At 30.0% G+C, this 11,924-nt stretch overlaps 1 protein-coding gene across 2 annotated transcripts in view; it reads right to left on the bottom strand.

Annotated features, from left to right (window-relative positions):
- Nucleotides 1-2,170: 2,170 nt before the first annotated feature.
- LOC106872781 (microphthalmia-associated transcription factor) overlaps nt 2,171-11,924 on the bottom strand; it is a 97,566-nt gene continuing 87,812 nt past the window's right edge. The window contains exons 5-8 of one of the 2 annotated variants that reach the window (XM_052967524.2): nt 6,069-6,243; nt 4,352-4,427; nt 3,914-4,061; nt 2,171-3,483 (exon numbers count right to left, since the gene is read on the bottom strand). In XM_052967524.2, the coding sequence (XP_052823484.1) occupies nt 3,220-3,483; nt 3,914-4,061; nt 4,352-4,427; nt 6,069-6,243 (663 nt within the window). In that variant the 3' untranslated portion in view covers nt 2,171-3,219. The remainder of the gene's footprint in view (nt 3,484-3,913; nt 4,062-4,351; nt 4,428-6,068; nt 6,244-11,924) is intronic. The other variant, XM_052967522.2, reaches the window with a different exon arrangement.

Below are 11,924 nucleotides of genomic sequence, written 5' to 3'. Positions count from 1 at the left end.
TACCCATAATACATCAGCAATTAATAATTTAAATAATCAAGAACCAAAAATAAAGAATAAATAAATAAATAATAATTAACTATGGCTCTTATTAGAAGCAAACATAGTTCTAAAAACCATTGGGACAGCTATTTTACTAATTTTCATGACATATTTATATATATATATATATCGTTTAATGTCCGCTTTCCATGCTAGCATGGGTTATATATATATATATCTGTATATATATATATATCTGTATATGTATATATATATATCTGTATATGTATATATATATATCTGTATATGTATATATATATATCTGTATATGTATATATATATATATATATATGTATATATATATATATCTGTATATGTATATATATATATATATATATGTATATATATATATATCTGTATATGTATATGTATATATATATATATATATATATATATATATATATATATATATATATATATATATATATATATATATATATATCTGTATATATATATATCTGTATATATATATATCTGTATATGTATATATATATATATATATATATCTGTATATGTATATATATATATATATATATATCTGTATATGTATATATATATATATACATATATATATATATATATATATATATATATCTGTATATGAATATATATATATCTGTATATGTATATATATATATATCTGTATATGTATATATATATATATATATATGTATATATATATATATATATATGTATATATATATATATCTGTATATGTATATATATATATCTGTATATGTATATATATATATATATATATATATATATATATATATATATATATATATATATATATATATATATATATCTGTATATGTATATATATATATCTGTATATGTATATATATATATATATATATCTGTATATGTATATATATATATCTGTATATATATATATATATATATATATATATCTGTATATGTATATATATATATCTGTATATGTATATATATATATATATATATGTATATATATATATATATATATATATATATATATATATATATATATATATATATATCTGTATATGTATATATATATATCTGTATATGTATATATATATATATATATATATATCTGTATATATCTGTATATGTATATATATATATATATATATATATATATATATATATATCTGTATATATATATATATATATATATATATATATATATCTGTATATGTATATATATATATCTGTATATGTATATATATATATCTGTATATGTATATTTATATATATATATATATATATATATATATATCTGTATATATATATATATATCTGTATATATATATATATATCTGTATATATATATATATATATATATATATATATATATATATATATATATATATATATATATATCTGTATATGTATGTATATGTATGTATACATGTGTATATATATATATATATATATATATATGAAGAGAGAAAGAGAGAGATGCACTAATGTAAATATGTACCTCTGCATTTGTCTATGTGTATCTGTTTTGCATATATAATCCATAATCATATTCTGATAAAATATATTTAGTTAGAATAACAATTATAGATTAGATATTTTATTCACTCTAAGGCCTATCTTTGGGTACTTAATTTAAATGGCCTGAGATAACTTCTTTTGAATTTATCACCTTCTGGAAAACATACATATATACATATTTCTGGAAAACATACATACATACATATTTCTGGAAAACATGCATACATACAGATAGATATACATATTTTTAAAGTATATAATTATATACTAAAAAATTAATTTTACCGATATGGTCGTTTTTATATGCTAGCCACTAATATAATCATTAAAATGATTATATCCTCAATTTATAAGTATACATATATGGTTTAATGACATCAATGATTTTTCAAAGAAATCATAAAATGATATCAAGCACAACACATTATGGTATATCTTCTACTCTTTGTAGTTTAGAGAAACTATGTCAGCAGGACCAAATAGTGAAGAATTAGTGTAGATTGCATGTGACAGCATATTATCAAAACCTTCTTGAAATTCTTACTTCAGAAGTAGACATCATAGTTCTTGAAGAGTAACTGTTTGTTCTATTTTGTTTTTGTATAAATTGTATGATCTGGGGTGGTGGGTAGCCATAGTGATAGATGGGTAAAATAAAAAAATCGCCAGGTAAATGTTGATGATAACAGAAAAAATATGAGGTTTGAATTGGCTTATGGTCAGTGATTTGGGTTTTTGGTGGTTATCATTGGTGGCGTGCACTGCAACACTTACAAGGGTCTTGAAAAGAATAACACTGTAGTAGTAGCAGGAATAATAGTAGTAGTAGTAATAGAAGAAAGAAGATGGAAATAAGGATTTTAAAATGAGAAACAGATTAAAATAGAGACCATATACATGTGTGCATGTGTATATATATATATGTGTGTGTGTATATATCAATATATATGTTTATTATATATAAATATTATGAATATATATATATATATATATACACAAAGGCATAAACACACACATATACATACATATAAATACAAAAACACAGAAATAAATACAAAATCTCTCCTATGTCCATAACATGATTTATATATGGTTCGATTTCTTTCTTGTAAAGATGGGTGTGTTCATTTGAAATTTCAAACGTGGGATTGTGGTGTGTATATTTGATGAAGTTGTGTTTCTCTCATTTACAGTTTGATAAGAATACAAACTGTTAGTTGTGAAATAGTCATTTTTTTGAGAGGAGGGGGAGTATTTTTTTTTTTCTTTAAAAAAAAAAAATTTGAAAAATATGAAAGGAAAAAATTGTTTTCAAAAAAAAAAAAATTCAATAAAATAATGTTTTGAAAGAAGTTGACAGAAAATTTGGAAATATTTTGTACAATATTGGAAACAAAAATAACATGAATTTTTTTCAGTATGATGTCCATAAATTTCAATTGTATTTTACAGTCAAGACATTTTGTTTTATAATAATCCACTTAAGGAAAGGAAGTAAAGAAAGAAAGAGTGAAGAGAAGCAAAAGAAATGTCTCTGGTTCTGTGTTTCTTTTTGCTTCTTATATTTCTATTTTATTATTTTTTTGTCATATTTTTGGTATTCTTTCTTTATTCTTTTCTTTGACATTTAAAAAATCTTTTTTTTTCTTTCATTTTTACAAAATGTTCCGTAATTTTGCTGTGAGGATTTTACATGAGTTCGTCATCATCTTCATCCATTGATGGACTGACGGGATTTGATGACATCATGGGATCTCCGCTGACAGGTGAGCTGTCTTCGTCCATAGCACTGCTACCAACAGAGGAAAAACCATTATTGACTTGGTCCAAAAGCAAATCTGTATCGGATTTTCCACAAGGTGGTGTGAGAAGATCTGCAAAGACTGCCAAGCTACTGCTGTCGTTAGGGAGACCTGTTGATATTCCGTGAGACTTACACAACATTTCCAAATGCTGTAAAAGAAAAAAAGGCAATCATACAGAGAAAACTAACATCACTAATATTGATACAATTATCATAATTAACACAATTTCTATAACAGCAGGCATGGCTGTGTGGTTAAGAAGTTTGCTTTGCAACCACACATTCTCAGGTTCGATCCCACAGTGTGGCATTTTGGGCAAATGTCCTCTGTTATAGCCCCAGGCTGACCAATGCTTTGTGAATGAATTTAGTAGTTGGAAATTGTGTGTGTTTGTGTGTGCTTTCGAGTTTGTCTCCCTGCCCACCACCTGTCAACTAGTGTTGGTTTGTTTATGTTTCTGTAACTTAATGATTCAACAAAAGTGACTGATAGAATGACTACCAGGCTATGCCATGCAAAATAATGAAAACAAAAAAAAAAAAAATCAAATTCAGAACATTTTGTAAATCTTAACTTACCTGTACTCTTAGCATAAGTTTTCTGTTGTTTGTCTCTGACAATCTATTTTTTTCTTCAAGGTTGTGCATTTTATCTTGATCTTTTCTAAGTCTTCGAATATAGTCCACGGAATTCTTTAAAATGGAACCTTTATTCTGTCGGGTGTCACTGCAGAAACAGAAGGATTAAATCAATTACAAAAGAAAAAAAAAACAATAATAAAATTTGGCACTATTGCTAAGATAATTAACCAATTTGATACTAACAACCAACTAGTGTCCATCATTAAGTCTAATAACAAGGGAATTTAATGAAGCCAAAAAAAAAAAAAATTGAGTCAAATGATCAAGGAGTCAGATTTTTTTCTGCATTAGAAAAATCCTCCTTTTAGACAAACAATTTTATGAATTTCTTTACTTTAGCATTTTTCCAATAAAATGCAGTGAGAATTTACTTACGGGTCACTGTTTTTGGGTAGGAGTGTTCCAAGTTCCTTAATTCTGTCATTGATATTAAACCTTCTTCTCCGTTCAACTGAAAAAAATAGAATATAAATTGTTTAAACCAGTTCCTAATATTCATTTATCTTTAGACACAAGTGCAATTTTGAGGAAATAGATAAGAAATGGCATTAACTGAATTAAGACCAACATATTATTGTTTTACATTTTATTAATGCTGGAGGAAGGAAAGCCATAGTCAGTGTTTGAACTAAAGACCTAAAAAGCTGAAGCTAAATTTTTAAGCTAGTTATTCTGGTTCTCTGTTGTTATTATATCACCTGTCATCCAGTCTTATAGACAAGATCAATACATAAAGATTTATCTAGAAACAGAATAGTCATTTCTTGATTCTCAAGCAACATATGTTAATATGTTTCTGTGTGATTACCTAATAATAATAATAAATAAAATTTGAATTATAAATTTTGAACAAAGTTAATATTTATCAGAAAGTAGACACTACATATGAACTGATGTAATTTGAAATAGGAATTCTGGTCAGCAAGCTAATTAATTATATAAATTATGTAAGCAGGTGAATATATCCTTGAGCAATGAACACCATTCTGTAAAGCCATGAACAGCTAAAAGATGTAATCTGTAAATAGGTCAATCCATGCAAACACAGATAGCAGGCTCCTGTCTCTGTAGCTGCCACATCCTGGATAATCCTTTCAGTAAAGGGTGTGAAAGCTGAGATGTGTTAGCCCCTAATTATGGCTACGTGGACAGCCAAAACAATTAGTGAAAGCATGGTACTTCTGGATCAAGGATGTAAAGAACTGAAACTCTCAGCACATTAAAGAAATTTTTGAAGTTTGTTGCAAGCAATGAATTACTCTCAAGGATCAGTTGAACTCTGGGAACTCCGTAAAGAAGAGTTGTTCTAATTCTATAAAATATTTTCTGTAAAAACCAGATAGCAAAATACATGCAACAAGCTTTCACTACTAGATAGTTTATTATTGTACAACTATACTACATAACAGAATGTATTCCATATCGATAAGCTGCTCTTACATTGCTCACTTGGTTGCTGACTGGCATATCATCAACCTTATCAAGCAGAAGGACTTTGGATAGGGCACAGACAATAACACAACACCTTTGTGAACCTGTACTTAGACAACTATATAAGAGGTAGACCAACAGACCTTAGACAATGTGTATAATAGGTTTACCAACATTCATCAGCCCGACCAATGCACAACAGGTTATAATCAAATTTGTACATATGAAAATAAAAAGGAGCCATGACAGAATTTTAAACATGAATAGTGTTGTAGTAAAGATTGTTTGCCAACAGAACATGGCAGTCCTGGTTTAGGACTAATGTTGCTGTAATTTAGCCTCAGGAGACATCATCTCAAGTTGGCTATATGACACAATCCGTGTCCTTATATTTTTGAACAAGAGAATCTAGCACCTCCACTCAGCTCAAAACAATATCTGTATATTGTGATTCCCTTGTTCGAAAATATAAGGACACAGATCGTGTCGTATAGCCAGCTGGAGACAATGTCTCTTGGGGCTAAATTACAGCAACATTAGTCCTAAACCAGGACTGCCATGTTATGTTGGCAAACGATCTTTACTACAAAGTACTGTTGCTGAATATCTCACATTGTGAGATTTAAAAATAGTAATTATCTAATGAATAGCGTCAACTTACTCAAATTATGGTTATCCTTTTTCTGTCGGTCTTTTGCCCACTGTCTAGCCTCATCCTCGTTGAGGAATTGTGGTGGATCAGCTGCCTTAATCCGAAAAGCATTTGGTACAGAGGTTATTGATTTGCTATTTTCTGTGTGTTGATCATAGAGGTTCAGAACACTTGTTTGAGGAAGCTTTAAATAGAGAAGGATAACAAATTATACATACAAACATTATACACAAACATATACTGTGAATATTTTACACTCTGAAAACATACAATGGGTTGTCCAATCGTGTCACCAAATATAATACAAACTTGTTATATATATGTGTGCATGCATGTGGAAGTGTGTGTTTGAGTGTTCATTTTGACTGGAAGTGATATATCTTTGCTAAGATATATAAATGTGTTTAAATGTCTTTCATATGAACATCTCAACATGGTTGTACATGGGTTAAGAAGTTCAGAAAAAAACCTTTGTCGTCTATTTTTTTTTTTATGAACACAATATGTTGCTCTATTGACTTCCCAAATGCTATACAAGATGAAAAAGAGGTAGCATATTGAGCAAATCGAAGCAAGCTCAACTTGATGCTAATAATGGTTCATATGACCATGAGTTGAGTTTGGTAAATATTCTTTGGATAAATATAGAATGGAACTTCACCAAAATCAGGATATGAGGATTTCAACTTCCCTGTCATTTTGATAATTAAACTGCTGACTATGTGTGTGTCCATGTAAATGCCTATTTCTCTGAAAATATATTTATATCTTTATGTGAGTGAATGAATGTATGCTTATAGTGAACCTTTTGATTCAAGCCTGATGAAGTACCACTCCAATGTAATTAACCACAAATATTGAGTAACTTTTCTCATAAAATCATTTATGTGCAATGATTAGAAAAACGGAGTGATGTCAAAACAATTATGACTACTAATAAACATGGGCTAAATTCATTCTTTGTCACCATAATGGGATTATATATACCTATGTATGCACATAAACACAGATATACATATAAATAACATATACACGTGCACATTATATATATATATATATATATATATATAATTATGTGTATTTCTTCTATCTTAATGAATAAAAATTCTTCTGATAGAATAAATGGGTTAATAGAAACCAATGTAGCAAAGAACACAAAATAACTGTGGTTTAGTTCCTGTTTTTAAGGCAGGAACTCCTTGAAATTTTGGGTATTTGAGTATATTTAAGAATTTAAGGAATGGAGAAAACGCATGTTATAATTGCATACTTTATTCCTACATATGTTTCAAAGGATTACAACCTGTGTGATCCATAGGGATCTTTGATATTAAAATTGTAACCTTCTCATCAGGGAAAGCATGGGAATCATCTTAAACGCGAGACATTATGACCGATTATGAAAACAATAGATGGATATATATATATACAACTATATATTTGAGGTAAATGGTAAATGGGTATGTGGATGAGTGTATACACAGACACACACACACACATAAACTTTCAAATTAATAGTATACATGAATTTTTACAACCTTAATACATAACATTATCCTAAATACACATATTTATGCATTAAAATATATATTTTGAGAAACATATAAGAAAATCAAAAACATTCATATTTCTGTGATTATATATTAAATCAAACAAGCAGCATTATTATTATTATTATAGAGAAATAGAGACATGCAAAAAGCTATGTGTTGAGATAAACACATGTTTGAAGAAAAATAAGAGTACATAGAAGCAGGCAGATGTAGTTTCTCAAGCAAGATAGACTCCGATGTGTCTCACTAAAACACTTCAGCTTCTTCCATCATGTTGGTTGTGTAACAAGGGATTGTATCACATTGAACGTCTCTTTGCAAACCCTTCTTATTATCACCCATCTCTATTGCAAGCCATTAATTTCTCTCTCTCTCTCTCTCACACACACACACACACCATTTCCTCCTCTTTCACTTATTGTTGACATCCATCACACTTTTTTACTTCTAATACTCCTATCAATCTGTCTGCCACCTAATACTTTCTCCCTTTGCCATTACAATTCTCATGCTGTTTTAATTCAACCTCCTTACCAACCAACATCATGTAGCTGCTTATTACACCCTCTCTTTCTTTCACTCCCTCTCTTCCATCATCCTCTTGCTCCTATCACTCTGGTTCATCTCTTCTTTTAATCTTTTCATAGTCCCACTCTGGCTCCTCTCAGTTGTGTAAGAAAGAAAGGAATGAACATGTAGAAACAGTACAGAAAAGAGGTGTAGGGAAGACCAGATTCCTTAGTGTTGCCATGGATGAGACAACACTGGTGCTACAAAAGAAAAAAAATGACCTCACAACAGTCTGGGTACCTTTTCACTCAAAATCATTTTGATGCAATGTGGTTAAAAATGGAATGGTACAGAAACAATTGTAACTAATTACAAAGTTGTGCTATATTCATTCTTTGTTATACACACACACACACACACACACACATATATATATATATATATATATGCAATCAAAAGCAGGGACAGAGTAACAAAAACAGTTGAAAACTTTTCTTGTGCCATACAAAATTAGGTTATCTTTCATACCAGTTAACTTCTGTGTTTGGAGTGGAAGATAAGACGGCAAGTTTCAGAATTCTGCCTTGAAAATATATATTCACACACAGACACATTTATAATGATTAAATAACAATGGTAAAGGAACATGTACATGTGATTAGAATTTTCAATGATGCTGAAATAGAGATGAAGATCAGAGAAGATGTGGGAGAGAAATTTAGAAGGAGAAAGAAAGAAACATGAACAGATGTATAAACAGAAAAGCAGAATGTAAAAGGGGAAAATAGTAAGATGAAAACAAGAGACAAGATTATGGAGTGAAAAAGCAAACACAATAAATAGACAATTGGACAAAGTTCTCCATTTATTTGTTTCAGTCATTTGACTGTGGCCATACTGGGGCACCACTTTGAAGGATTTTAGTTGAACAAAGTTTGGTACTTGTTTTATCAGATACTTTTGTTGAGCTGCTAAGCTTCAGGGACATAAATGGAGAAATGCATGCACACACACATTCTGCCCAATACCTTATTTTATTAAACCCAAACGAATAAATGAGAAAGCTGACCTATATGGAATTTGATCTCAGAAACTAAAAGAAAGAGGCTAAATACAAAAATGAAATTTGTGTACCACATCTAAATGATATTATTTCTATAATTCTGGAGGTTTTACTGTGAAGTACATATTCAACTAAATGAATCAATTAATTGTAATGTGACCCAATTAAAATCTTATGATAATTATCTTTATTTATATATTTCAATGAATGGATTTAATTATAGAAAGACAGCAATTTATATTTCATTATGATATAATTCTAACATTGTTTTAGAGAATTCTAACGATGAACATTTTGTTTCAGATTTATTTTTAGACATTAGCTTTCAGATCAGACAGTACAGAATGCTTTGGTAAGACAATTCATGAATTCAGAGAGAATTGTCTGACAGTTGTATTGTTTATCTTTTAGTTGTTTCATCCATTAGACTGTGGCCATACTGGGATACCACCTTAAAGGGTTTAGTCAAACAAATTTTAACCCAAGTGCTTATCTTTTAAGTTTGGTACTTAATCTGTTGACTCTTTTGCTGAACCACTAATATCGGATATAAACAAACCAACACTAGTTGTCCAACAGTAGTGACTGGGACAAACATATACAGACACACACACTTCTAAAAGAGCAGTAATGACTATCAAGCCATGTCAGCTTGGAAAGTGTATGTAAAATAATAATGATGAGGTATGTCGAATTATGAAAGAACTGCTCTGATAATTTATACAGCTATCCATATTTGGTTACTTTTATGATCTCATAGTAATACAGTAAACTAGATATAAACATTCTTCAAAGAAATCTAAGCCATATATTTCTAAAATTCTATATTTACAGTAAATACAAACCATAACTCAGTACATAATCTAAAAATTGCATTATCATATCACTGATTATTTTGCATTTATCAAATTCCTTTACAAAGTTCCTATTCTGCCCAAACATTTTTCTGTAAAAAGTAATTGTGTCATTTTCCAGAAGTTTCCATCGCATGAATGTCCTAGTTATAAGTCTGAGCTTGAGCTCTTCCTGCACTGCTCAGCATGTTGGGCAACAAACTCCCTCCATTGGGTTTGATCAGCTGCTGCTGTTGCACATCCATTCTATGTAACGTTGACTCTGTTCAGGTCATCTTCTAATGTCTGTCACCAAGTAATCCTTGGCCAGCCTCATTTATGCCTGCCATAAAATAGCACCCAAACCATGGCTGTATTCCAGTGCCAACGACAAGCTAGACTAGTGGTTCTCTACTATGTTTTTATTTACGGATCTCTTTGAATCTTATTTTACTCAGAATTTCCATACCCATTTGATGTCTAAAAACTCCCATTATATTTTCATGATTAAATATTATTAGGAATTGTATTAAAAAAATTATTAAAATATTTTGTGTAATGTAGAAATATAACCAATTTACTGCGCATAAATTTTAACAATGAAATCTTATTTGGGCCCCAGTTGAGAACCGCTGGGCAAGACAGAACACGTGGCCAGCCAGTAGTCATGACCCTATTAAGAATTTCCTCATTTGTAAGAGTCTCACCTCAAGATCTTTAACCCTTTAGTGTTCACATTATTCTGCCATAATTAATGCTTTTTTATCCACATTGTTTTGAAGTAATCATGTAGCTAAGAGATTTTGATGAGGTAGCTGTTAATTTTTAAAATGATATTGTAGGGTTTGTGTGAGAGACCAGATCTGGCCAGTTTGAACATAGAATAGGCAGAATACTTTTGGCCGGATATGGCCGGTTTAAATGCTAAAGGGTTAAAGATACTCTCTCCTAATATTTAAGCTGTTCTTTTGTTATAATCTACATTGTATTAAATTAGTGACATCAAGCAGCATAACTGGTAATTGACAATTAATGACATTGTTATGACATTGTGAGATCTGAGGTTAGAGTTCAATTGTTGTTGATAACGTATCAATTTTTTACTGTTATTCATGCCTTCTCTAAACAACAGTGTATAGAAGCAATAATATGACTGGAAAAAAACCCAAAAAACAAAAGGATCAACTTATTGAAGCATATTTCTTTCAGAAACAATCAAATATATTCTTTAATGAAACACAAGAGAGTCATGTAAGAAAACAGTTTACATGTAGTGTACACTACAGCCCCAAAGATTTGATAGCCAGAAACTGAAAGAAACCTGTTGAATGCATGCATGTGTGTGTGTGCGTGTGTTTGCTGTTGTCTTGGTTGTAAATGAGCCTCACTGTTATACGGGCGATGTAGTTTTCAGTCTTCTGTGGAAAACATATCTGGCCATGAGGAAATATTACCTTCCTTGGAAAGAGGTGAGGGTTGGACACAAGATGGACACCTGGCTGTAGAAAATCTTCTTCAACAAATTCTGTCTGATCCATGCAAGCATGGAAAAGAGCTGTCAAGAGTGGTGTTTATTATTACTATTATTATTATTATTATTATTGAGTGAAATAACAGTGCATACCATGAAAGTGACACTGGGGTAAAATATATGAAGCCCAGTTTACCCATCATGACAACCCGTTTGATGAGGGTACACCAGGCACATGCATTAAAAACATATGTGAGCGACACGGTGATCTCATATCAAGATTAACAGCGCATGACCTCGCAGGTGGGGCACAGTTAGAATTTTCTTCAGGCCGAGTAGCCCATCCCGCTCAAAAGGTCCCTGAATAGGGGTTGTTTAAGGATGCTGAATGAAACACCCACGTTTCCAAATGATGATGATGATGATCAATTATAT

Source organism: Octopus bimaculoides, chromosome 4, assembly GCF_046866305.1.
Source record: "Octopus bimaculoides isolate indiv1 chromosome 4, ASM4686630v1, whole genome shotgun sequence".
Lineage (NCBI taxonomy): Eukaryota > Metazoa > Mollusca > Cephalopoda > Octopoda > Octopodidae > Octopus > Octopus bimaculoides.
Note: the sequence above shows the minus strand (reverse complement) of the source record. Positions and strands in the feature narration are given on the sequence as shown.